The sequence below is a fragment of the Neofelis nebulosa genome, chromosome 2, assembly GCF_028018385.1.
Source record: "Neofelis nebulosa isolate mNeoNeb1 chromosome 2, mNeoNeb1.pri, whole genome shotgun sequence".
NCBI classification, from domain to species: domain Eukaryota; kingdom Metazoa; phylum Chordata; class Mammalia; order Carnivora; family Felidae; genus Neofelis; species Neofelis nebulosa.
This window is the reverse complement of record NC_080783.1, coordinates 214,409,559-214,435,685: the sequence shown is the minus strand read 5'-3', so window position 1 is coordinate 214,435,685 and position 26,127 is coordinate 214,409,559. Positions and strand designations below refer to the sequence as shown.

Here is a 26,127-nt window from a genome sequence, read left to right as displayed (position 1 = left end):
CCTACGCCTCCATATTTTTGTCAACTTTTAGCCTTTCAGGCTCAGGTGCTAGTTTTACTGTCGCCTTTAAGTCCGTTCTGTTTGCTCAGCCTCCCGGAAGGGAGCCGTGCCGCTCTGGGGAGAAGGTCGTTGTGCCTCGGTGCGGCGTCCTTCCCCTCCCGACGGGGAGCCGGTGGGAGAGGACGACGGCCGGCGGGGGGAGGAGGCGGCCCTAGCGCCATTTTGTGGGAGCGAAGCGGTAGCTGGGCTGCTCCTGGAACCGTCGCTGCTTCGGGTTCCCTGTCGGGCTTCCTAGCAGCGGCCTCACGGGTGAGTCGCGGCCGCTTCTCACCGAGGACGCCCTGGGGGTCTCGGCCTCCGCACGCCGCGGCCCGAGGCGGACGCAGCGGCTTCCGCCCCCGCCCCGGGAAGGGAGCCGTGGGGCCGGGTCCGCCTGGTCCTGGCCGAGCGGGCTCGCGCGGGCGCGACGTTAGGGGCCTGGCGCTGGGTGGCCGCCGGCGCCGAAGCCGGGACGCTGGGCCTGCGGTGCCGTGCAGCCCGGGGCGGAGCTTCCGGGCCCTGGCAGGGCTCTGTGCTTTCGGCGCTTCGCACGCCGGGGGACGCCGCCAGCCTGGGCCCTGTGCCCCTGCGTCTGGTCCTCGGGCCGCGCCGAAAAACCCCTCCCTCGGCCGCCACGCGCTGGCTTGTGGGAGGTGGCGGCCCGCGTCGCGAAGGACCTGTTGTCGCTGTCCTTGCCCGAGTGTGGGGAGCCCCCGGAAGTCCCACAGTGAGGAACAGGGAGGAACTTTTCTTCCTGCTCTCTTCACCTGGCTCGCTGCTGCTATTTCTCAAGACACAGCTTCTGCATCTGGTTCTTAGGGACATCAGCTTTCATTCCCACACACGTCTCAGCCCCCAGGATGATTATTTACTTCTTTCTGGCAGCGTATATCAGGGTCGTAGTAAATAACTGTTTGGTATCCTCTCCGGATGTTCCCCCGCCCCCAGTAACCACCTTGCCCCCTGCGACTGTTTTCAGTTGAGCATCTGATGCCTAGTAGGCACGCGGCAAGTGTTTATAGCAGGACTGAAATAGCAAGGCATCGTGTTTTGTTAGGAATCACTGGCCTTGCCTTTGCCTCGTTTCGGTGGTAACCCGCACGTGTAAGAGCCCAAACAGCGGAGATGTCCCCGGAACGTGGACGTGGTGGTGGTGTTAACCAGGTGATGATAAGGGAACAATTACTCTGACTCGAGTGTCGGTCATTAATGGTTCTTTTTCCTTTAAGAAAACTAAGAGAAGATGTCTGAATATATTCGGGTAACCGAAGATGAGAACGACGAGCCCATTGAAATACCCTCAGAAGACGACGGGACCGTGCTGCTGTCCACGGTTACAGCCCAGTTTCCAGGGGCCTGTGGGCTGCGCTACAGGAATCCAGTGTCTCAGTGTATGAGAGGCGTCCGGTTGGTGGAAGGAATTCTGCATGCCCCCGAAGCCGGCTGGGGAAATCTGGTATATGTTGTCAACTATCCCAAAGGTTCGTTGCCCTTTGGCTTTGCAACGCTCAAGCGTTTGTTTCTCATTCTGCGTCCGATCATGGCCTCGTTTCACTGCGAAACATCTCCTATAACCCAAGTATTTCTTTAAATGTTACTGTTAGCTGCTAGTCCTGATTAGTGAAAATTGGAAATACAGAATTTTTTTGAGAGAAAACTATGTATTATGTGAACAGATGCTGCCAAGTTAATGCCAAATTTAAGGAACCGCTGAGAATGCTTTGCAGTAATCAGCCTCTTGTAAATAGATTCTTTTCAGGTGCCCTGATGTTTTGCTTTGGTTTTTGGTCCTTGCAGGCTTCCATGAGTCATTCAGTTAATCTGATGTTTTTGCCCCTTAAATCGAGTGCTGTAACCCAAATCTGAATTAGTGCAACTATAATTTGGGGTTTTGGTCTTATTCTCACTGCCCCTTATCACTGATGTTCTAAATCTAAAAAAAGGAAATATGAAGGAATGGTGCCAAGGAAGTAGGTACATTTCAGCAGAAGGAATTTGCTGTAGTTGATCTCTTTTGTTAAAACGCGATACCAACAAAGTATCATTTTTGATTAGTATGCAAGACTTTGACTTCCACTTTGAGAACGTTTTTAACAGCAACTTGGGGTTTTTTTTTGTTCTTTGTTTTTCGTATGCTGTTTTTCGAGCCATTGGCTATAGATTAATATTTACCCAAATGTAAAATGTCATGTAAGGGCACCTGGGTGGCTCAATTGGTTAAGTTCTTTTTTTTTTTTAATTTTTTTTTTTTTCAACGTTTTTTTATTTATTTTTGGGACAGAGAGAGACAGGGCATGAACTGGGGAGGGGCAGAGAGAGAGGGAGACACAGAATCGGAAACAGGCTCCAGGCTCCGAGCCATCAGCCCAGAGCCCGATGCGGGGCTCGAACTCACGGACCGCGAGATCGTGACCCGGCTGAAGTCGGACGCTTAACTGACTGCGCCACCCAGGCGCCCCAATTGGTTAAGTTCTTGATTTTGGCTCAGGTCATGATATTGCAGTTCTCAAGATCGAGCCTCGTGTAGGGCTCTGCGCAGACACTGAGGAGCCTGCTTGAGATATGCCCTCCCGCCCTCTCCCCTCCCCATGCTCGCTCTCAAAATAAACAAACATTAAAAAATAAAGTGCCATTTAGATGATAACGTGTCAGTACAGGTTCATCGGTTGTAACAAATGTCCCATACTGGTTTGGGGGGTTATTGATAATGGGGAGAAGCTATCCATGTGTGAAGGAAAAGGGGGTGGGAAGTCTCTGCCATCCTTCCAATTTTGCTGGGAACCTGAAGCTGCTCTAAAAAATAGTCTTTCTAAAAATCTCACTTAGTTCCTTTCCTCTTCCGAATACTGAGGATTTTTGTTTGCTTTAATGTCAGTTTATTTTTGAGAGAGCGAGAGTGGGGGAGAGGCAGAGAGGGAGACACAATCCCAGAAGCAGGCTCCAAGCTGTCAGCACAGAGCCTGACAACATGTGGCTCTAACTCACAAACTGAGAGCATGACCTGAGCCAAAGTCAGACGCCTAACCGACTGAGCCGCCCAGGTGCCCCCCAAATACTGGTCTTGAAAAATAACCTAAGATTTTGGTTTCTGTTACAAAATCAATGTGAGTTCACTGTTGAAAGTTTATAAAAGAAAGAAAAATAAAATTGAAATTACCCTTAAAATCCACAGCTGGAGATAAAAGTTGATTGTGTTTTGGTCCGTAACTTTTAACTTATAGGCATTAAGGTAAGCAGATATGTTTAGTAGACATAAAGATATTACAGCACTGTTTTTTAACCTGTTTTTTTTTTCCTTCTTAATGTGTTTTAAAGTCCAAAATGAAGTAGAATTAGTTTTGTTTCGATGTGCCTTTTGAGAGGAGAGAACAAACCATTGTAATCTTGAGATCCTGCAAAACCAGAGGTGGGAGGGAGTCCCTGCATTCGCACCAGAAAAGCCCTTCAGCCACTTATTCAGTCCCTGCTTCTGTCTTTGAGAGCTGATGTCACTCCTTGCCAAAAGTTTTCAGTATCTTATTGTTCTTAGAATCTTTTTGCTTGCCGTTGTTAGGTGTAGGAGTTAATATGTCCTAAGAAGTGTTAAATGGGGAGTTCACTGAGAGATTTCTGCTCATTTTGTTCAGATAACAAAAGAAAAATGGACGAGACGGATGCTTCTTCAGCAGTGAAAGTGAAAAGAGCTGTCCAGAAAACATCTGATTTAATAGTGTTGGGTCTCCCGTGGAAAACGACTGAACAGGATCTAAAAGAATATTTTAGTACCTTTGGAGAGGTTCTTATGGTTCAGGTGAACTTTGATTTCATTTGACAGTTTTTCTTCAGTGAATTCTTTTCCCCGAATTCCTGCAGTTTAGTGACACTGCCCTTCATGTTCAGCAGATAGTATCTTTAACATTTGTTACATGTATGCATAGGGGATGCCGAAATGGTTCGGGTGCCTGGCGGGGTTAGTTGGTGGAGTGTGTGACTCTTGATGTCAAGCCCCATGTTGGGTCTAGAGCTCACTTAAAAAATTTGGGTTATACTCTTTCCCTTTATGCGTATATTCTGTATTAACTTAGATTGTTGGGAGATTTAAAAAAAACTTTTTTTTAAGTTTATTTACTTTGAGAAGAGAGCGTGAGTAGGGGAGGGAAAGAGAGGGAGAGAGAACCTCACGCAGGTGTGGACCCTGATGCAGGGGTTAAACTCAGGACCCTGAGATCATGATCTAAACTGAAATCAAAAGCCAGGCAACCAATTGAGCCACCCTGGGTCCCTAAAAAAAAAACATCTATTTTTTTTTTAAAGGGGGAGCCACCTGGCTGGCTCAGTTGGAGGAGCGTGCAGCTCTTGATTTCCATGTCGTGAGTTCAAGTCCCATGTTGGGTGTAGAGATTACTAAAATAACTTTTAAAGAAATATAAAAACACTTATTTCCTGTTTTTCCAATTTAAGAATGTAAACATTAGAGGGGTGCCTAGGTGACTTAGTTGGTTAGGCATCTGATTTCAGCTCAGGTCATGATCTCACTGTTTGTGAGTTTGAGCCCTGCATCGTTCTCTCGCTGTCAGGACAGAGCTGGCTTCAGATCCTCTGTCTCCCTCTCTCTCTCTGCCCCTCTCCCACTCTGCCCCTCTCCCACTCTCTGTGCAGGCACGTGTTCTCTCTCTTCCTCTCTCTCTCTCTCTCAAAAATAAGTAGTTTTAAAAAAATGTAAATGTTAGATCTAATTTATCTTTGCATTGTAAACCAAGTTGTTAAAATTCTGTTTCATAACATGATTATTAACATGATCTGGATTCAACATTTACTCTCCTCTTGTTTTTACTTCAAGAATAACTTGGTTTAAATTTTAATTAAGCAACTCCATCCGAGTGAAGCCATTCAAATTACCAAGGAACTCTGATTTGGGTGTGTGTGAGATTTTAGTAAATTTCAGTGATTTTTTTTTCCCCCCCCCTAGGTCAAGAAAGATCTTAAAACTGGTCATTCAAAGGGGTTTGGTTTTGTTCGTTTTACGGAATATGAAACCCAGGTGAAAGTAATGTCACAGCGACATATGATAGACGGACGATGGTGTGACTGTAAACTTCCTAATTCTAAGGTACTTTACTCTTTTTTCCTCTGCTTTGGGAATTTTGCTTTGGGAATTTCCTCTGCCTTGGGAATTTTTGTCAAATTTTGACAAAACTCCCTTAGAAGACACTGTAGAAAAATAGTAAATGTACTTGGAAAAGGTAGTGGCGGGTATATTCCTGAAACATTTTGTCTCATTAAAGCCTTAGGACCTTAATGCATGCTGAATGTTTTATGTTTGTTTGAAATACTTAGTTTATTACCTCTCTTACTAAAACTTCGTTCATTTTATTCTTTTTTTTTTCTTTGTTATTTCTGGTGAGTGAACAGTTTCTTTACGTGGTTACGTGTTAAAGCACAAAGACAGTGAGAACACATTAATCTTGTCACAAAGGCCTAATTTAATTTGTTCCTAGCAAGCAAGACTTATTTGGAGAGTTACCATCTTTGCCAGGGCGTTCCTCAGTCATTGACTTTCCTTAATCCAAATAAACCTTCTTGAACTTGAAACCTTAAGACTTCGGAGGCACCTAGCCGGCTCAGTCCGTAGAGCGTGCAACTCTGGATCTTCGGGTTGCGCATCTGGGCCTCGTGTTGGGTGTAGCGATTACTTAAAAATAAAATCTTTAAAAAAGTTACTCTTCGCTGAAGCATTAAAGAGAAGTGCTAATACAGAAGAATGTATCTCCTTTTTAATGACTGATCGCTGTCGTTACATCCTCTATCATAATGCTCTTTCATAGGTCATAAAATATTTCTCATGTTTTCCTTTCCTTTCGATTTGACCAGCAAAGCCCAGATGAGCCTTTGAGAAGCAGGAAGGTGTTCGTTGGGCGCTGTACAGAGGACATGACCGCCGATGAGCTGCAGCAGTTTTTTTGCCAGTATGGAGAAGTGGTAGACGTCTTCATTCCCAAACCGTTCAGGGCTTTTGCCTTCGTTACGTTTGCAGACGATCAGGTACTTTTCTCTTTAATGATAGTCCTCTGACTGGGTAATTTGTCGCGAAGATTTCCCATCCCGCTGATTGCCGTCCTCAGCTGAGCTTTCTCACCTTGTAAGCTTTGGGATATGTATGGGTCTAGACAGTCGTCATAAACCCTTTAGGTATTTTTTCAGGATGTGGCACTTAAGTGGGAGTGTTTTATATCTTCTGAAAATAAGCTGAAAAAGTCCGTGCTGCTGTTACTACAGCTAAAGTCCATTTTACGGGTTTAAATGAAATGAGCTTATTTTTCCTCCCGCGTAGACTCTGGCTTGAAATCTAAGTTTGATTGCTACTCTGGTGCATGAGTCAATGGTTTAATTTCCTTTATTTACATCCCCTATTTCTTATAGGTTGCCCAGTCTCTTTGTGGAGAGGACTTGATCATTAAAGGAATCAGCGTCCATATATCCAATGCTGAACCTAAGCACAATAGCAATAGACAGTTAGAAAGAAGTGGAAGATTTGGTGGTAATCCAGGTGGCTTTGGGAATCAGGGTGGTTTTGGTAACAGTCGAGGGGGTGGAGCTGGTTTGGGAAACAATCAAGGTAGTAATATGGGTGGGGGGATGAACTTTGGCGCTTTTAGCATTAATCCGGCAATGATGGCGGCTGCCCAGGCGGCACTGCAGAGCAGCTGGGGCATGATGGGCATGTTAGCCAGTCAGCAGAACCAGTCAGGCCCGTCGGGTAATAACCAAAGCCAAGGCAACATGCAGAGGGAGCCAAATCAGGCCTTTGGTTCTGGAAATAACTCCTATAGTGGTTCTAATTCAGGTGCAGCGATCGGTTGGGGATCCGCATCAAATGCAGGGTCAGGCAGCGGTTTTAATGGAGGCTTTGGCTCAAGCATGGATTCTAAATCTTCTGGCTGGGGAATGTAGACAGTGGGGTTGGTATAGACTGGTGGGAATTCAAATTTTTCTAAACACATGGTAAGTATATTGTAAAATACATATGTACTGAGAATTTTCAGAATTGGTCTGTTCAGTGTGGAGTATATTCAGCAGTATTTTTGACATTTTTCTTTAGAAAAAGAGGAAAAGCTAAAGGAATTTTATAAGTTTTGTTACATAAAGGGTTGAAATATTGAGTGTTTGAAAGTGAACTGCTGTTTGCCTGATTGGTTAAAAAACAAAAAACAAAAAACCCAACACACTACAATTGATATCAAAAGGTTTCTCCTGTAATATTTTATCCCTAGACTTGTCAAGTGAATTCTTTGCATGTTCAAAATGGAAACCATCGATTAGAACTACATTCTTTTCTCCTTGTTTTAATTTGAACCCCACCATATGAATTTTTTTCCGTAGGAAAATCTCCTTTTTTTGGAGATCATGGTGTCACAGTGTTTGGTTCTTTTGTTTTCGTTTTTGTTTTTTTTAACACTTGTCTCCCTTCATATGCAAAAGTACAATATGAAGCCTTCATTTAATCTCTGCAGTTCATCTCATTTCAAATGTTTATGGAAGAAGCACTTCATTGAAAGTAGTGCTGTAAATATTCTGCCATAGGAATACTTCCGTCTACATGCTCTCTCATTCAAGACTTCGTCATCACACTGCACAGGCTGCGTCTTTGACGGTGGGTGTCCCATTTTTATCCGCTACTCTTTATTTCATGGAGTCGTATCAACGCTATGAACGCAAGGCTGTGATATGGAACCAGAAGGCTGTTTGAACTTTTGAAACCTTGTGTGGGATTGATGGTGGTGCCGAGGCATGAAAGGCTAGTATGAGCGAGGAAAGGAGAGAGCGCGTGCAGAGACTTGGTGGTGCATAATGGATATTTTTTAACTTGGCGAGATGTGTCTCTCAATCCTGTGGCTTTGGTGCGAGAGTGTGCAGAGAGCAATGATAGCAAATAACGTACGAATGTTTTTTGCATTCAAAGGACATCCACATCTGTTGGAAGACTTTAAGTGAGTTTTGTTCTTAGATAACCCCGTTAGTTGGATGTGTTAAGTGAAACGATACTTGTATTTCCCCTCCCCTTTTGTCAACTGCTGTGAATGCTGTATGGTGCGTGTTCTCTTCTGTTCCTGATCTGTAAGTGTGGTCCTGTGAACTGAAGCTGGTGGGTTGAGAACATGGACTGAGCTTGTGGTGTGCTTTGCAGGAGTTCTGGGAAGCAGAGTTCACCAGTGAGCTCGGGGTGTCGCCACGAAGGGTGGAAGCTCTAATGTCTGTCAGCTACCCATAAGAATGCCGTTTGATGCAGTTCTGTGTCCTGTGCTTGGATGCTTTTTATAAGAGTTGTCAACGTCGGAAATTCTTAAATAAAACTGATTTAAATAATATGTGTCTTTGTTTTGCAGCCCTGAATGCAAAGAATTCATAGCAGTTAATTCCCCTTTTTTGACCCTTTTGAGATGGAACTTTCATAAAGTTTCTTGGCAGTAGTTTATTTTGCTTCAAATAAACTTATTTGAAAAGTTGTCTCAAGTCAGATGGATTCATCACCTGTCATGCATTGACACCTGATACCCAGACTTAATTGCTATTTGTTCTTGCATTGTCCAAAGTGAAAAGTTTTTTTTTTTTCTTTTTAAACCTAGTTTTTAATAAGTCTGGGTGACCGCACCTAAAATGGTAAGCAGTACCCTCCAGTTTTTTTATTAGTGCCTCTGTGCATTTGGGTGATGTTCTATTTACATGGCCTGTATAAATCTCCATTGGGAATCATGCCTTCTAAAAATATTCTTATTTGGGGGGAGTGGGAAAAACAACGTTGATTATTTTCAAATGCTTTGTAGCAAAGCATAGCAGTTGGAAAGGAGGGCATTTCAGCACCTTTCTAGTTTGGGATTTGAAAAGTGGAATTAATTGCGGTAGGGATAAAGTAGAAGAAACCACAAATTTATCTTGTGCCTGAAATCCATTACAAAGCCTGATAGCTTTAAGAACTAGCAGGGTGGGATGTCTGTCTGAAAGTGTTAAGGGAAATGGGCTTTGTCCTCCACAGGGGGGGGAATAGAGTAACGTTGAGTGAAATCGTTTACAGAAAACTCAGATTAGACTCTCACGGCGCATTGTGCAGTATGTAAAAGCAATAATCTATGATTCTCTGTTGTACTTTTTATGTAACTGCTGTGAGAGTTGAGCTTGTTTTCTGATGGAAGAATGTTAACATTTGTGTGTCGGTAGTTTACCTGATGCCCTTATCTAATTAGATGATGGTAACTAGGTTTGTCATTTTTCAAGTTACGTGTTTTAAGCTTTTAGAAATGAAGTCGTCCTTTAGACTTGTGATCGCCACGTTGTTTCGTTACTCAGTTTCCTCTGTAAAAGGATCTTGCATTGTTTTAATTTTTTTCTGCATCTCAATTGCATGATTTCCAAACCCTGTACCATCTGAATTTTGCATTTTAGCCCTTGCACTGTTACTCAGCAGCAGTAACATGGTAACACTTAAAATGGTATTCGGGGACCTCCAAAGACTAAACTGACAAGCCTTCAAGGAGCCCAGGGGTAAGTTCACTTGTCAATGGCATGGTTTTAATCCCTTACTTGACTTGTTGTGAATCTAGTTTCCGGTCTTAGAAGGCTTTCAATGTGCAGCAGCCTTCTGTTAACAATGTTTGTGGTACTAGTAGCTGTGGGTATTTAATTCTACCCTTAAAGTTAAAAAAAAAGAAAGAAAGAAAGAAACAAATGAAGTCTAGAAGTAAAACTATTTGGCAAAGATTTGTTTTTAAAATTAAAAGTCTTATTTGGTCATCTCAATGCATTCATTCTTAAAACTTTTTTGAACCAGTTGAATAAAAAATTTGTTGCCACCACAGTTTAGTGTCTGGAGTCTTACTGGAAAAATTCAATTTCTTTTTTATATGTGACAAAGGTGATGGAAAGTTACTTTGGAAAAGTCTCAAGAAGTTCCCCTTTAATATGCACAAGAGGAATCAGGCACAAACTCAAAATGAATTTTTACATGAGTGGTAAATATTTGGCTAGAATGAAACTCTTTGTTAAATGTTAGCTATTAAAACTTTAAGGAGGAATAGCCAGCCGAAATGACCTGAGGTCTTTAAGGTTAGCTGAGCTTAAAGTGTGTCCTTAGGGAAAGTATCTTAACCGCTTGATAATTCCAAAGATGTATGTGATAATTGGAATAATTTGTTGTTGAGTGCCAGGAGAGTAGCTCTTCATTGTGTATGAGTTCTATACTCAGCTCTTGTGATTTGTGATCTGTTGTTTTAAGTATGCCCAAGGATTTTCGTGTTCATTGTGAGAATTAAAAAAAACAACTACAGACTTATCTATGCTATCGCCACTTAGCTCTGATGTCATATTTCTTCTTAAGGAATTGCCACATTTGATTCAGCTGTCTTCTGAATTTGAACATTATTTAGGTTATTATTTCCAAGGGCCGGGAACATCCTCACAGCTGAATTAAAATTCTCAGCGTTGGCGTTACTAGGTCAGAGGCTGCATGCTTTCAGGGCTTTTCGGATACCTTGCCAAGTTGTCCTTTAGAAAAACCTGTGTTGTCTCTGACAATGTGAAATAGTGCTGTTCTGTGTTTTTCTTGTCTGCCAGTTGGATAAGTGAAAAATTACCTCTCACCAGTTGATGGCATTGGTTTTGCACATGGGAATCAGTCAGTACCTAACCTGAAGTATTGATGTTTCCATTTTATCTACAAAATCACGATTCAAGGTTATCCCTGAACCAGTACTGCCGTAATATATAAAGCTCTGTTAGAGATCAAGAACAAGTCCCCAGACAATGGAAGAGTTGTCAGAGAACATGAATGGGCAGTTTATAGAAATGCAGATATCTGGTGCAGATACTGGACTTTGTGAGTCATGAAATGCAGATTTAACTGGTGGTTTCCTGTGGGATTGGCACAGGTGATCTCACTTGCCTGTGTCCCCTCGAATCCAGCAGGAAGCGGTGAGAAGCCCCAAGGGAGGGGCACCTGTGGTGGCCTTCTTCCCCGCAGTTTGCTTTTGTTTTTGGCGGTAGGGCAGTAACTGCCATGTTAATGTCTCTCGGGTCACGTTGCTGCTACGGTCTTTTAAAGGGGTTTCTAAAAATAAAGAATCCTTTTCTGATTGAAGACGCAACGAATTAAAAGTTATTAATTATGTTCTTGATCCAGGGAATATAGTTAACAACTTTTGTGTAGACCCCATACTGGTTTGCTTCCCCACAATTCATGGAACCCCAGGACACTATTCCTCCCACAAACCATGTCTGTGTCTCGTTATCTAGAAACACTAATGCCCCTCCACTGTCCCCTTTGCAGCTGTCCTTGCCCCCGCCTTCTAAGCCAGCGCAAAGCATGTTGTCTGTCACCCTTCCCCCTGGATAGGGCTGCTTTTCGTACACAGCGGTACATTTCTGATGATCGACAGTTGGAATGTCAACAAACATTAGACTTCTGGCAAGAAAACCCCTTTGGGTTAATCCCCATCCAGACACGGTCCCAATGTCATTTGTCCTCATGAAGGATTCGGCTTCTTTTCGTGGCAGACAGATAGGCAGGATGTTGCTATTGATTACAACTCTGTTCTTCAACTTAATCAGTGCTATGTCGTTATCAAAGCCGGCATCGTGAGTATAGCCTTCGTGTATAAAAATGGCCTCGGCCCAGGCTTGTGTATAATGAGCTGACAGTCTCTTCAGGGCACCCATTCTGATCTCTAAGGAGGAGGCATCTTCTTTTTGCTCATATACAGCGTGAGCAGCTGTGAGGATCCAGTTGTCCTGTAGGAGTGCGCCTGCTGCCGTAGTTCGACCTAGTAATAGGACTTGCCAGGGAAAATCGCCAAGCTTTGCGTTTTGCCCTCCATATATACGCCCTCTTACGGTGCGAGTTGATAGTCCACAAACTGGGGAAAGAAGCAGACACATAGAGCCTTTACAGAAACCCAGTGGTGGTTTTTTCCATAATCATTCCCACTTTGGAATTGTATCTATTTAATATCATCCAAAAATATCATCGGGTGAATTGGTGGGTGTCCACCCACACAGGCAAGTGAGACTGCTTTAAAACGGCACAGTTCGAACCTGAGGAAACCTTTTGGTATTAGCATTAGCTCCTCAGAAAATGAGGTGTATGAAAATTAGCTTTTAGAAACTAATTTGTTCTGCTGAAATAATTTGGCCTACACGATAGGGAGTATTAATAGGGCAGACAGGAATTGTCTGGGCTGATGTACTGGGGTGATGTGATTACAAGTCCAGTGAAAGGAAATAACCTTTTCATTGCTTCTGTTTTCCTGCTTGTAAAATGGGGTATTTACCCTCTAGTTCTGGGAAAGCAGGAACTAAGGTCACTGTTGCAGGATTTGCAAAATCACTTTCGCCTTTGAACATTGAAACGTTTTGCAAATCAGAATGTTGGCAGTTGTAGCCAGGAACCTTCAGGTTCGGAAATTACTATTTTAGTCTAGTTGGTTCTTCCAAACTAAATTTCCCTGTGTGTATTGCTAACTAAATACACTCATTAATGTAGCAAATATGTCTCCTGTTGTGGCAGAATGCTTGCACTAAAACGTACAAATGTTGTGTCAGCTAAGATGTAGTTTTTTTAAGAAAACTAATTTAAGCCAGATAACGCAGGAGTAATGAATACATTATTACCTTTCTGATTTTTTTTTTTTTTAATCGCTGTACTCAACTACATCTTCAGAGCCAATTCTGGCAAAAAAAAAATTTTTGGGGGGGTACTGTTCAAAAGGCAGATTGCATTAATGTTTAAAAACTAGATGTCGTTGAAAACAGTTGCTTAGGGAAATGAGTTATTAGCTTTGGGTTTTAATAGTTTTACAGAGAAGAAAAAGTTAACTCCACAGCAGGACTTGTGTTTATAAATGAAAATGGTTCAAGATAATTCTGAAAATGGTTTAATTTTTTACGCTCGCCTAGTTGTGAAGTCAAAAATAATCCAATGACTGACGTGCAGTCGGCACCTAGCAGCCCCTCCGCATGGAAAGGGGTGAGTGAGAACGTATTATCTGGAAATAATAACTTGGTGTAAGAGCCAAGTGCTGAGGTTCCATTTCTGCCCAACACCAGCTAGAGCTCGCTCGCCTCCCGCCCAGCTGTACTTTCCATCAATTACGCGTCTCTTGTGTAAATGTATCCATTACCAGGCTCACAGACTGGGAGCGATTTTTCTCCTTTGGAGCTCGTCCAGAATCCATCAGCCCCACACACATATTTACCTGCAAATCATTGGAAAAGCAAAAATGTTTAACTGCATGGAGAAGGTGGTTGTCATTTGCTTGAATAGCCCCTTGAAGAATGTTGATTCTGGAGCATCATCGGGAAAGAGAGGTGTCTGAATAACCATTTTACATGATTTCATAAATAGGAGGTCTCTGCATTAACCATGTTTGCTTGCAAAGTGGAAACCTTTTAGATGTGTAACTTGAATATGTATCAAGATCTCAAGTGCTTAATGATAAGGTTTTGACTTGTGAAATTAAACCATTTGGAATATATTGTGTGTTTGTAGTAGTCATTTACTAGATAAGATCTGTTTTCAGATTCTTGCAAATTGACATTAAAGTCACTTGAGCTGTAATACTTCACTTAGCGGGTGGGAGTAGTGCCTTTTAATCTTCCCTGCAGCCTTAGCCAAAAATGTTGGCTGAAGTTTATTTTCAGATCCCGAGGGTGTAGGTTCCAAATCACTCACCCCCAACTTGGAGCAGTTTGCTTACCATCCTCCCATCTCATCGTGTAGAAGATCTCGTTACAGCGGTATTGAATCTCCGCCTGGTATGTGGTCACTTCAGGACCTGTGACGTAGTGCACTTGGCCGTTGGGTAGGTCTTCCGGCGGGCCGCAGTCCACAACTGGTCAAGGGAGAGGGAGGAGTCAGGTCGCACTAACCTGATTTGTGTCCAGCGCTGACCGCGAAAGGCCAGACGGGCAGGTGGCCGTGCTGCCGGGCGCGCTGTAGCCCGAAGCTCCCCCTGTGTGGGAACAATGCTGACCTTCTTCCCTGAAAATGGAGAGGTCGGCCTTACTGTGATCGTAAAGCATCGCCTTCCTCCCGTTCCGACCCGACGGCTGGATTGCGGTGAGACCCCTGGGGTGGGAGCGGCACGGTGCTTTCCAGAAGGAAGGGGTTTGAAGCCACCTGGGACTCCTTAGTGCCCGTGCCCTAACTTCTGACGGAAAGTTCTGGGGCAAAAGGGCCTCAAGGAAGGAAGAACGGGGCACCGCCCACGCGTCCCTGGAGAGCAGTACTCCGTTTGCAGTTTGGCCCTGAGAGTCAACAATGCGACGGAGGACTTGGTTTGTGCTAAGGCTCCTTGTCCCAAATTAACTTTTTAGGAGATCTGGAAGTCCTAGTACCTTGAATTTGCATTAGAATGTTCACCCGTTAGGACACGAGTGTGAACGATCTACCCAGGTTCGGAGATGAAGTGATAGCAGGCCAGAAGCCCTACTTCACGCAAGGAGGTCGAAAACCCGACACTCGATGTTCTTTCTCCGAAGATTCAGAGCTTACACTGAGATAGCAACTTAATAGCCGTGAGCCTGGTTCTGTGCCGAGTGCTGCTCTGATTCTCCGCAGAGAGGTGCCCACGGCTACCTGGCTTCATTAAAGTGGCCGCGCTGGGGTTCGGGCCGGACTCCCAGCTCCCAACGCTCCCGTGGTGCCGGCTCTCCTGCTTTGGAACTAAGCATTGGTAGTCTCGGTGGTGGGGCTGAAGCCATGAAGTGAAAGTGTTTCAATTGCCTGTGGATTCTGTGGGAACCCTTGCACAAAACACGCACAAATACATTTACAGGGGCGCTACCCACAGCAGTGGATGTATTCGGAAAGACCTGGGGACAGCACACATGCCGTGGCGGGGGTGCCACGCAGCCACTAACGAGGCCGTGATTCTCCTGAGCCTTGGGTGGACGTGGAAAGAGAGCCCGACAACACGGGGGAATCCGTGCGATCAGACCGAGTCTCCTTTTGCTTAAAGAGTGTGGACTGGTGAGATACGTTAGGATACACACACGGCACGGGAGCTAAAGCACGTGAAGGCACGGACCTCCAAACTCTCAGGGGTAGTTTGGGGCAAAAGAGGCTCTCGCTGTAGGTGTCCGTAAACTTAGTTTTTCGACTTAACTTGCATTTTATCGTTGGGAAAACAACTTACGATGTGATTCTTAACTCGCAGGCTGGTAAGTACACCCTCGCTCCAGTTTGGTGTGTATGTGTCCGCGCAGTGACCCCCGTCCCTACAATATGGTGGCCTGTACCTGTGCACACGTGTGAGAGCGTGTGTGACCGCGGGCGTGTTCTAACAGTGGGATCGCGGGCCTTAAAGTGCCATTTTCTCTTTCCCATCCCGCACGGAGATTTCATACTTGGAAAAAAGTTTTAAAGATTACGCTTGTCCAAAGGCGATACTTTTCCTAGTGGCTTGGTTCCGTTTAACCTGTAAGAGCGCCCGGAGAGGCCGGCGAGGAGGAGCAGGTTTGGAACCCGGTCCCCGAGAAGCGGACCATTTCAGAAGAGACCGGAAGCAGGCACGGGCGGCACAAGCCGGGCGGGGATCTGGGGTCACGGGGCCTTACTGCTGCACTGCGGCGTCGGCTTGTCCCAGGATCCGTCTTTCTGGCACACGGCAGCAAATGACTTGAGGGGCAGACGACCCTAAAGAAGAAGCCGGAAAGGGTTGCGTTACTCGTTTGTATCGGGACCCCACTCCCCGAAGCTCCGCTCCCGCAGCAGTGCCTGGGTGGGGGGGGTGGGGGGGGGGTTCAGGGGGTGCCGCACCCACGTGACCGGCCACACCCCCGACTCTGCCTCGGTGCCCATGCGCGCTGGCGGCCGACAGCTCTGCCCGTTGTGTCGCCGATGCCGCAGACCTCTCCCTAAGAGAGGTGTTGGCGCTGCAGGGATCAAATGGTGACCTCTGCGGCAACTGCGGAACACTTTTCGCTCTCCACTGCAGTCCAGGAACACAACACGTCCAGTGCCTGCTGCTTTTTCACCAGTTCTTTACATAAAGGGCCAAAGGGCGGTGGCCAAACTTTGGGGAAGGCCAGCCGGCTCCCGCGTGGAGCGAATGTGCACGGAGTTTTCTAGCCTTGTGGCCATCAGCTGGGGGGGGGGGGGGGGGGGGGGGAGGGGAACAGTTACTAAAAATACTTTCCTAGGCCTCGCCTGTGCGTTCTCAGTGATTGCTAGAATGGTTTGCAGAGAACGTGTCTGACTTACTGAAACGTTATTTTATTTTTTTAACGTTTATTTATTTTTGAGACAGAGAGACAATGCATGAACGGGGGAGGGTCAGAGAGAGAGGGAGACGCAGAATCCGAAACAGGCTCCAGGCTCTGAGCAGTCAGCCCAGAGCCCTAGGCGGGGCTCGAACTCACGGACCGTGAGATCGTGACCTGAGCCGAAGTCGGACGCTCAACCGACTGAGCCACCCAGGCGCCCCTGAAACGTTATTTTAAAGTTGGAAGTGAAAGATCACTTGGGCAGAGCAGAAGAAGCCTTTATGCTTTCAAGGAAGCAGGAGGGTTTTTTGTTCGTTCTTTTTCCCTTCCACCTCCCCCCCCCCCTCCCCCCAGCCACCCCCCAGCAGAAACTGAAGAGGTTTGCAGTCCAAGGAGCTGCGGGCCAAGACCCTGGCCGGGAACTTTGCAAGGTGGGAAAAGTGCCGGGTTTTGTTTTGCTTCGTTTTGGACTCACTCCTCCGCAGGACTGGACTGAATAGCTAACTATCGTTTCCGTGTTATTACTTTGTACCGCTGGGATTCAGTGACAATTTTGAAGAACATAAAGAGGACGTGTTAATCTCTTACCTGTGCCCCTGAAGCAACACAGTAAGCATTTTTAAAAAAAAATTATCCTCCCTCACCCTTCACAGAGGTCACTATTTATAACTTTGCAGAATGTACCGTTTCCTAGTGCCGTTTAATCTTTGGTGCGCCCGGGACTTGTGGCACGGAAAGGTCGTCACGTGACCGGGGGCGGGGGCCTAATTTAATGCCAGGTGGCAGCCCGGACCCCTCGAGCTGCCTGATAGGATGTGAACAGGGAAAAAATCCCTTTTAATCACCAGCTTCGGAGAAGAAAAGGGCTTCTTCTTTTCTTTCTTTCTTTCTTTTTTTAAAAGTTTATTTTGCTTATTTTGAGAGAGAGGGTGGGAGGGGCAGAGACAGAGAGGCAGAGAGAGAAACCCAAGCATGCTCAGCATGGAGCCCGCTGTGGGGCTCAAACCCAGAAACCGTGAGATCACCGCCTGAACCGAAATCAACAAGCCGGGGCTTAACTGACTGAGCCGCCCCAGGTGCCCCTTAGAGCTTTTTGCATAAAGAACGAAAGAATTCTCCACAGACCTCTCTCTTCTAGGCCAGCTTATCTCTTTGAATGTTAGTGGCTAATCGTGGGCCGAAGAAAGCCCCGTGCTGACCACAGCTAGTTTTCCACTTGCACCCATCTGCCGCTACGAATATGTAGCCACGTAAAAACCGGCCATGATCCTGCTGCGCTTGGAGCTCTGTGCTAACTTACCTGCAGGAGCTCGTACCCAGTCTCGCAGAAGACGGCGAAGCGGTCTTTCAGGACGTACTGGGCTTGCACAGGCGCGAGGCGGCCATTAGGTGGAGCCACCGGACCAGGGCAAGGCCGAGCTGCGCGGGGTGGAGGGGGCGGTTGGAAACCGGGTTTAGGGGTTTTGATGCGGCCTCTCGAAGGCCAGTCTGCATGCAGCCATTTCAAGGTCTTGATTTTATAGCCGGAACACTTAACACACAGAGAGAGCTCGCCACAAGTGGGGTAGCTACCGCTTCAGAGTTCAAACCAGAGGCCAGATGACCCTGTGGGGCGCGTATTGCACCGATCGGGATTAGTAGCCGCGCCTGGGCCTCCCGGAAAGCGGCGTTGCCGAGCCGGGCACCCGGGGGGGGGGGGGGGGGGGGGCGTCTGCTCTGCCCCCGGGGACCTTACAGTCCCTGCCGCAAACCAAGAGAGAGTGTCGCTTGGAGGAAAAGAGCTAGACCCGCATTCGCAGCAATTACTTTTAGCCTCTCTGGGCCTCCGATTCCTCTGGGGGTCGTGAGGGCCGGATGTAAAGGCTAGTGCCTTGCTGAGCGCTGGGCCAGAGTGGGTGCGGGTGACCGCCCACAACAGCCCGGAGACACCTGGGGTTCCGATCCCCACCGGCGCTCAGGGAGCCTGTGCTTCCCCCTCGCCAGCACGTGCTCACAGCGCTCAGGCCCCCGGGGACACTGCCTTCCACTCCGGCCCCCAAACCCCGGCCTGGTGTCACCCTCCGCTTCCCCTCTGCCACGCCAGTGGTTTGCTAAGTCCCCCCAGCAGCGGGTCTCCGTGCCCTGGGGTGGCTCTCAGTCCCCTGCTGTCCCAGAGCCCTGCCCACCAGCGCCCCCTGCCCACCCCATCCCCACCCCTCCCCTGTCTCCAGGGACAGGCCTGGTGGCTGCCCAGCACCCAGGCCAGAGCCCTGCTCCGCTCAGCCTTGGCCCTTCACCCACCAGCCCTGCCAACCTGACTCCCTCTTTGAGTTGCTCTGAAAGCAGCACTTCCGTTGAGGATGTGTTATTACTCTGACCTACAGGAGAATGAATGAACCGGGGACAAACGAATCGGTCTCCTAGTTCCGGCCTCCCTCCTCCCAACCAGTCTCGCCCCTTCCCACATTTCTAACCGAGGTGGCCCAAGGGTCAATCTTTTCTAATCCAGTTTCCTCGTTTAAAAAATGACTCCAGGGGCGCCTGGGTGGCTCAGTCGGTTAAGCGTCCGACTTCGGCTCAGGTCATGATCTCGTGGTCCGTGAGTTCAAGCCCCGCGTCAGGCTTTGTGCTGACCACTCAGAGCCGGGAGTCTGTTTCAGATTCTGTGTCTCCCTCTCTCTCTGACCCTCCCCCGTTCATGCTCTGTCTCTCTCTGTATCAAAAATAAATAAACGTTAAAAAAAAAAAAATGACTCCAATCCCCATAATCCCAATTATCACTTCCTCTGAGCCACACCCTGTGCTCAGCACCTTCCCTGCATCAGCCCAGGAAGGAACACCTTTTGAAGGAGACATTGTGCTTAATTGGGACGACTGGGACATTACGGCTCAGAAAAGTTACGTGAGAGGTTCGGTGTCACATAGCCAGGCAACAGGTTCGTGCCTGGACACACACCTAGGCAGCCTGACATCAAAGCCTGCACTCTGATTTCCTGGATGGGTGGGTGGTTGGAGAGAAGGATGGATGGATGGATAGAAAGATGGATGGATGGATGGATGGATGGATGGAAGGAAGGAAGGCAGGCACTAAGGTTGGAGGGAAGAAGGGAGACATACTCTTTCCCCTAAGAGAAGGTGATCTTGCCTGGAACAATCCTTTCTTTTCTTTTGCTTATAACTGTCTTGCCCCCTCTTTCTTCCTAGGAAAACCCTCCATGTTTGCACACCCCCCTTGAGAGCTCCCCTTCACTTGGTAGATGGGATGCTGCCCAAGTCATGCATCATTTAATGAAACCAATTAGATCTTCACATTCACTCAGTGGGATCTTGTTTTCTGGTTTTGATGGCTGGACGTGAGGGGTGGTGCAATAGGGCACCCCAAAATATGACTCTTTAGCATAAGGATTGTTTTGAGCTGGTTATTTCCAGACATTGCAGACACAGGAGAGGCTCTGAGAACAGAGTCGAAGTTTTCCTTTTGTCAGGGACCTTTAGGTTGACAAAAGACACGTCCATTTTGTAAGCGTGTCCCCCTCTCTGCCCTAGAAGAAGGATGAATACGTCACTAGAAAACTCATCACCGGAGAAGGCAGGGTCTTAAATCTGAATTACGGACCTTACTTTCATTTACCATACTTCTCCTGGTCATGTCACCTGCCCGTAACTGGCTCCCCGCCCCCCTCTCTTTTGTCTTTAGCTGAACATGGTAATCGAAGCCTGAGTTCTAAGTCCCCATTCTCCCCTGGGTAATCTCCCACGTGTGCATGAGACGTACCTCTTCACAAACTTGTCTGATTTTCTCTTGTTAATCTGTCTTTTGGTCCCAGCTAAGAATTTAGGAGGGAATTTTTTCCTCTCTTACAGAGGAAGGAGGGCTGGTTGGGTGGATGGAAGAGGGAGGGACAGGAGGAGGAGTGAGGAGAGGGATGGACACGTGGGCGGATGGCATTTCCTCTTGGGGTACCATTGTCTCTCACAGGCCATCCCCCCCCCCCCCAAGCCTGCTTTGTCTTCTGGTGGAATTTGGGACATACTATCCCAAACTACAGCACCTTGGCATGTTGAATATCTTCTTAAACTGAAGGAGTTTGAGAAAACAGAAACAGGGAGATCCCTCAGACCTCTGCTCCCCGGCCCTTTGTCATTGTCACAGTCAGAAGACCCTCATGTACTGTCATGTGACAGGTGCCCTCCTTGTGCCAGGAGGGAAGGAGCATCCTTATCTCTAAAGACAAAGGGAGCCAAGAAGAATCCAAATAAACAGGCCTTTGCTGAGTCCTCCTCCCGGCACCCCACCCCCCACCGCGTCTACCACACTGACCTTAACGTGTCATTTTTTCCCCCGTGACCATCCATCCACCTTTCTGCAAACCCGGCACAAAAGTACACAGGCCTGTTTCTTTGGGTCTTTCTTTCCTTATGACGTCTCCCCTGTAGAACTTACGTGAAATAAATCTGGACGTGTTTCTCCTGTTGATCTGTCTTTATCAGTTTACTTTTCAGACCCAGCCAGGGACCCTAAGAGGGTCGAGGAAAACTTTTTCTCCCCCTACACTTCCCAGGCCCAGCTAGGAAAAGTCCCATCCCGTGTGGCTCCTTGACTCTCCCGAAACAGCTTCCTGCTGGGATCTGAGACCCACTGGCCCTCACCTGTGCTGGTGTAGTGGATCTTCCAGCCCGTGTGGTCCCCCGACTGATCCGTGACAAAGGTGATGGTCACCGCGTTGCTTTTTGTTTCAATCCTGCTGGGCAACGTCGTCCCGCAAAATGGGCCGTATTCCTCTTTGTCTGTTTGAATCTGAAGGCAGAAAGGGCCCTGTCACCTCAGGACCCGCCAGAGCCAGATGAGCTCCAAATCCCGGGAACCTGACCTTGAGGGAGTCATAGGGGCACAGGGTTTCAGGGTGCGTCTCCACGTCGAAGGACCCCACGAAGTCCAGGATGATGCTGAACCCCTCCTCCAGGTGGATGCTGTAGGAGCAACTGGACAGTTTGGGGTACGGCTGTGGGTATTCAGGGCTGCTGAGCACCCCCGACCGGCCGGTGAAGACCTGACCTGAACACAGGGCTGAGAGAGGGGGTGTTCCTGTGAGCCGGGGCGCAGGCAGCCTGGCTCCGCCCCGTCCGGCTGTCCTCACTGCGGTCCGGCCCGGGGCCCCGCGCAGGCCCGCCCCACAGACACCTCCTCAGACCGAACACCCCACCCCAGTGGTGAAGGGACAATCTGGAGTTTCTCAGGCTTCCTGGCTTTGGCTGAAACAGGTGACACCCGGATGTACATCCTCCAGGCCCCACTCACACCCCTGGGGCTCCTGGGCCAGAGTCACAACCCCGGCGGGGGTGGGGTAAAGAAGTGAGCGAGGTCACCGGCGGGGTTGGGGGGGGACAGAGGGGGGCGGAGACGGGGGGGGGGGGTGAGGGATCCCTTCCTTATCTACCCCTGACCCCAGCAACTCCCAAGTTCATCCACCACAGGGCTCCCGCCCGCACCCGGCCGGGAGCAGTCCAGCCTTCCCTGGTTCCCCACGGAGAACAGCGGGGCCTTCTCTTGTCCACTTCCCCTCCCACCCTGAGCCTGGGCTCTGCCCCAGGGGTTGGTTGAGGGAAGTTCAAGTTCACACTGATCAAGCGTGTCTGGTGCCCTTTCCCCACTGGGCCAACTGATTGTGCACTTGCTGAGGGAGCGTCTATACCAGCCATGGGAGGTGTCCGACCACCCCTGCCCCAGGCTGTAGACAGGGGGTGTGGGCATTTGAGCCGGGAGATTTCCAGAACTGAGGAGTCCCAGCACGGCCTTCCTTGCTCTGTGTGGCTGCTCCCCAGGGGCAGAGGGAACAGCCCCTGGGTGTGGGGGGACCAGACCCCCCATCAACACAATCTCGCTGGGCCTCTCTGCTCGGGGTCAGGCTCCCCCAGCCCAGCACACGTGGGACAGGAGCCATCCTCGGAACAGGAGCTGGTCTCAGGATGCTCCCAGCTCAGCCCCTGGGGACCTAGTGGGGCGTAGAGAGAGCTCGGTTTCCCTGTGTGAACTCAGGCCAGCCCTCGCCCCTCTCTGGGCCTCAGTGCCCCATCTTCCAAATGGATTGGAGGCTGCTGAGTAAGCCTTTCTAGCAAAGAGGCCCGTGGCCCGTGGAGGGGACCCCCACTGACCGAGGTGCCTCCAGGCCTTGATGAGGGTAGGGAGAGAGGGGAGGCGGCCAGGGTGCACACCACGGGCCTCTCCCCACAGGGCCCCCCAAGAGACACGAAGCAGGAGGTAGAGGTGGAGGCAGGTTTATTGTTAGGTCCAGGGATGGGGCGGTCGGGGGGGCTGCAGCAATCTCGGCCCGACCCAGACCGGAGCCAGAGGTGAGGCTAGGGGCTCTGCTCTGGAAGAGAGAACAGAGAGACAGGGAGAGACACTGGGAGAGAGACACTGAGCAGGGGGAGGCGGGGTCAGCACTGAGGCTGGGGGCCGCCCTCTCGCCAGGACACCCCCGGGTTTCCTGCCATCTGGCCACCTGGCGCCTGGCAGGAGTTCAGAGGGGGCGGGCAGCAGAGGCCGAAGGGGCTGGCCTGCTGGGAACCAGCCGCTTTGAGCACGCCCTGTCCACACTGGGAAGTTCTGTGCAGGGAAGCTTGTGTGAGCCAGGCCCGCGTCCCCCACTCTTCCCATCTGGGGGCCCAGGGCGGCTGTATGGGGGCGGGGGGCGCCCGGAGCCCAGACGGGATGCACGGTGGGGGCCTAACACATGCGATTTACGGGAACGGGCTCGGGACCGATGGCCGAGCCGAGGGCAGAGGGAATGTGAGTGGATGGGACACACGGCAGGAGGGGACAGAAGATCAAAGGTGGGCCGGCGGCCTGCCAGGAGAAGTGCCCAGTGGGCCAAGGCCAGGGGTCCCCCCGGAGCCCTGGGCAGAGCGGCTATGGCCTTGAGGAGCTGGCTGTATCCTGGGCCAAGGTGGGGGCTGGGCTGGGCGCCGTGTCCGCCCCGCCCCCACAGCCACAGCTCACCTGAGCAGGTGCGCTTGTTGCGGTGGAGAACGTAGCCCGCGCGGCAGGAGCAGTAGAAGCCACCCAGGTGGTTGTGGCAGTGGTGGTCGCAAGGAGGCGCCTCTCCTGGGGGCACCTGGCACTCGTCGATGTCTGGGGGAGGAGCGGGCCAGGCGGGTGGTCAGAGGGAAGGAGAAGAGGCCGATCTGGGGCCTCGCGGCTGAGCCGAGAGGAGTCTCCTGTCCCAAAGAGGCTGGTGCCCGGCCAAGCATGTTCTAGGCCCAGGGGCACCGTAACGTCCCCGGGACGCTTGGAGGCAGAGGTCAGCACCACCTTCTCCAAACCAGGGACAGGTGAAGCGTCCTGCTCCGAGTCACCCAGCTAGCGGGTGATCGGTCGGACCCACCGAGCAGGTTCCGCCAAACCCCGCTGCACCCTCCTGAGGAGCACAGAGAGGTTGAGCCACTTGCCCGAGGTCACACAGCGGCCCCCCCCCCCCCCCCCCGCCCTGGAGCCGCCATGTGAAATCGAGTCAGGCTCGAGGCCCACGCACAAGTACAGTGTGCCGGGCCGTCCGTTCTCGGCGGGGTAAGTGGGCTCCCTGGGCCCTTGCACCACAGGGGGGGCTGTGGGCATGTCCCTGGCTCCGCACCGTCAGGCTCAGTCGGAGGGCGGAAGGCATGGCTGTGACCGATATTTGCACCGGGGATGGTGTTGGACTGAGCTGCGGACTTCTCTCCGGCTGGCTTGGCAGGAATCCAGCCTCGGGGAGGTGAGGCTGAAGGGAGAGCTGGCCTGGCCCAAGACAGAGTCGCCCCCGGCCCGCAGATGGGCCCTCCCCCGCCCCCACCTCCTCTCGGCTCACCCTCTGCCGCATAGAAGGCCTCAAAGCCCGTGAAGGGCTTCTCGTTGGAGTAGTCGGAGTGGAAGGTGACATCCAGGCTGGAGGCCGGTGAGTAGAAAGTGTCGTTGCCGGGGGCCCGCTCCGTGTCTGTGCTCTCCTGCCCGCACAGCGTGGCCAGCACCTTGGTCCCTGAGCTCAGCTGTAGGGTCGGGGTCACAGGGAGGGAGGGCAAGACGCAAGGCCCGCCGTCCCTCCTTCCCTCCCTCGGAGGCCAGACCCCGCTCCCACGTGTCCCGGCCCAGCCCCCCCCCCCCCTGCCGCCGCGGGGCCCCTTCGTCGGGAGCCCCCAGCCCCCGAGAGGGTCCGGGTCACGCCCCGCTCCGTCGGCACCTTGACAAAGTCATACTCGCAGAGGTAGGAGAGCTCCAGGTGGAAATGGGTGAAGTAGAGGCCCAGGCGGTAGCCGGGGGGAGCCCTCAGGGTCCAGCGCTGGTCCTGGTTGTTGCCATACTCCCCGGGGAAGCCAGGAGATGCCAGGCGCCCGAACACGGGCTCGGGCCACTGCGGGCCCTGGCGTGCGGCTGCCGAGCCCCACAGCAGGCCCAGGAAGATCAGCAGCAGCCTGAGGGGGGCGGCACGGGGGTGGGTGAGGGCCCGGAGGCCTGTCCTCACCCCTCGCCCCTGCGGGGGAGGCTGGTGGAGGGGGGGGGGGGGCGCGGTGGTCCACTCACCTCATCGTGCACCCATCCAGCTGACCAGGCCGTATCTGGAGCCTCATGGTCTCACCTTTGATCTGTTTGTCCAGTGCCCAGCCCTGCCCCCAGCCTCCCTGACCCTGGGATTCCGGGAATTGACCCCGTGACTCCTGCTCGCCCCGGCTTTCCGGCAGGGAGGACAGGACGCTCCAGGAGCCAGGAATTGCACCTGGATGACAGATGGCCCCGGAATGAATCTTGGCTCCGTCCCTCACCCTTAACTTCCTCCTAAGGCCGGAGGGGGGCCTCCGTGACAACGATGGCTTCTGGACGGAGGTGGGGGATGCATTTATGTTTGCTCCCTCCTGAAACCCTATGCAAGATGGGAGAGAGAGGTTTCTTAAATGTCTTTTATTTTTGAGAGAGAGAGAGACCGCAAGTGAGGGAAGGGCAGAGAGAGAGGGGGTGGGCAGAGGATCCGAAGCAGGCTCCACAGGGACGGCAGAGAGCAGCCCAATGTGGGGCTCAGACGCACTAATGGTGAGATCGTGACCTGAGCTGAAGTCAGACGCTCAACTGGCTGAGCCACCCAGGCGCCCCGGGAAAGAGAATTTTTAAAAACACATGAATGTATGAGGACGGAGGCTATGGGAGAGGAGGCAGCGTTCCCGTTTTGGAAGCTGGGGAAATGGACAGGTGGAAATAACCCTCTAGAAAGCAACTCTAAATCGGCAACGGAAGGGGAAATCGGCTTGGGGATTGGCGGCACTGAGTCCTTCTGGAAGCGTTAAGAAGCTAGCCAATCCCGGGATGCCTGGGGGGCTCAGTCGGTTGAGTGCCCGACTCTTGATTTCAGCGCAGGTCATGACTCCAGTGTCATGAGAGCGAGCCCCGCGTCGGGCTCTGCACAGTCCTCTGCCAGACTAAAGCTTGGGGGTAGGATACGGTTGAGATGTGTGTTATTCTGTGGCCAGGCCCTAAGGGACGCTGCAACTTCTGTCTGGCTTTTTTTGGGATCAGTTGCTCTGGGGGAGGCCAGCTGCCATGTTGTGAGGCCACTCAGTGTCCCTGTGGGGGCCACATGGGGGAGGAACTGAGGCCTCCTAGCAACCACTGGCGTAATTTGCTGGTCACCCATCAAATCACCAAGGTGGTGAGGGACCCGTCTTGGAGGTTGCTCCTCCGGTTCCAGTTAAGGCCAGGTGACTGGCCGACGGCTTTGCCGCAAACTTACGGAGGAGTCTAGGCTGCACCAGCTAGCTAAGCCACTCCCAAATTCCTGACCCGCAGAAAAGCACTTCAATCTGACACCTTTGAGCTACTTTGCAACACAGCGAGAGATAATCCATAAAAATGGAAAA

General features: G+C 50.4%; 2 protein-coding genes and 1 long non-coding RNA gene across 14 annotated transcripts; 2 read left to right on the top strand and 1 right to left on the bottom strand.

Annotated features, from left to right (window-relative positions):
- The first annotated feature begins 21 nt into the window (after positions 1-21).
- Positions 22-13,538, top strand: TARDBP (TAR DNA binding protein). Of its 10 annotated transcripts, none has more exons than XR_009258414.1 (9): positions 22-309; positions 1,269-1,520; positions 3,666-3,829; positions 4,988-5,128; positions 5,890-6,060; positions 6,439-7,669; positions 8,643-8,676; positions 9,457-9,555; positions 13,188-13,538. XR_009258414.1 is itself a non-coding variant. In XM_058719103.1 (7 exons), exons 2-7 carry the CDS (start codon positions 1,283-1,285, stop codon positions 7,583-7,585), a joined length of 897 nt encoding a protein of 298 aa, XP_058575086.1. In that variant the 5' UTR covers positions 28-309; positions 1,269-1,282; the 3' UTR covers positions 7,586-8,382. The 10 variants fall into 10 exon arrangements, 2 of the variants coding, with proteins under 2 accessions (XP_058575085.1, XP_058575086.1); XR_009258416.1 differs by having other exon boundaries at positions 27-309; positions 6,439-6,565; positions 7,530-7,669; positions 8,643-9,555; XR_009258417.1 differs by lacking the exon at positions 13,188-13,538 and having other exon boundaries at positions 27-309; positions 6,439-6,565; positions 7,530-7,669; positions 8,643-9,123; positions 9,457-9,868.
- Positions 1,527-3,138, top strand: LOC131505492 (uncharacterized). The gene is made up of 2 exons (XR_009258420.1): positions 1,527-2,243; positions 2,492-3,138. It is a non-coding gene; the product is annotated as an uncharacterized LOC131505492 (long non-coding RNA).
- On the bottom strand, positions 8,577-24,932 carry MASP2 (MBL associated serine protease 2). Of its 3 annotated transcripts, XM_058719099.1 has the most exons (11): positions 24,803-24,932; positions 24,462-24,693; positions 24,093-24,270; positions 23,249-23,380; positions 21,120-21,316; positions 20,899-21,046; positions 17,570-17,688; positions 15,622-15,700; positions 13,761-13,895; positions 13,185-13,259; positions 8,577-11,921 (listed from the first exon to the last, which is right to left on the bottom strand). In XM_058719099.1, the coding sequence occupies exons 1-11, from the start codon at positions 24,847-24,849 to the stop codon at positions 11,158-11,160; spliced, it is 2,106 nt and encodes a 701-aa protein (XP_058575082.1). In that variant the 5' UTR covers positions 24,850-24,932; the 3' UTR covers positions 8,577-11,157. The 3 variants fall into 3 exon arrangements, with proteins under 3 accessions (XP_058575082.1, XP_058575083.1, XP_058575084.1); XM_058719100.1 differs by lacking the exon at positions 8,577-11,921 and having other exon boundaries at positions 12,675-13,259; XM_058719101.1 differs by lacking the exons at positions 8,577-11,921; positions 13,185-13,259; positions 13,761-13,895; ... (2 more) ...; positions 20,899-21,046; positions 21,120-21,316 and adding an exon at positions 22,509-22,619 and having other exon boundaries at positions 24,803-24,931.
- Positions 24,933-26,127: the final 1,195 nt, after the last annotated feature.

Coding starts and splice junctions, on each gene's coding strand:
- TARDBP (XM_058719102.1), top strand. CDS start 1,283: ATGTCTGAATATATTCGGGTAACCGAAGATGAGAACGACGAGCCCATT. Junction 3,830..4,987: donor GAGAGGTTCTTATGGTTCAG/GTGAACTTTGAT, acceptor CCCCCCCCCTAG/GTCAAGAAAGATCTTAAAAC. Junction 5,129..5,889: donor GTAAACTTCCTAATTCTAAG/GTACTTTACTCT, acceptor CGATTTGACCAG/CAAAGCCCAGATGAGCCTTT.
- MASP2 (XM_058719099.1), bottom strand. CDS start 24,849: ATGAGGCTCCAGATACGGCCTGGTCAGCTGGATGGGTGCACGATGAG. Junction 24,271..24,461: donor GCGAGTATGACTTTGTCAAG/GTGCCGACGGAG, acceptor CCGACCCTACAG/CTGAGCTCAGGGACCAAGGT. Junction 17,689..20,898: donor GATCCACTACACCAGCACAG/GTGAGGGCCAGT, acceptor CACCCCGCGCAG/CTCGGCCTTGCCCTGGTCCG.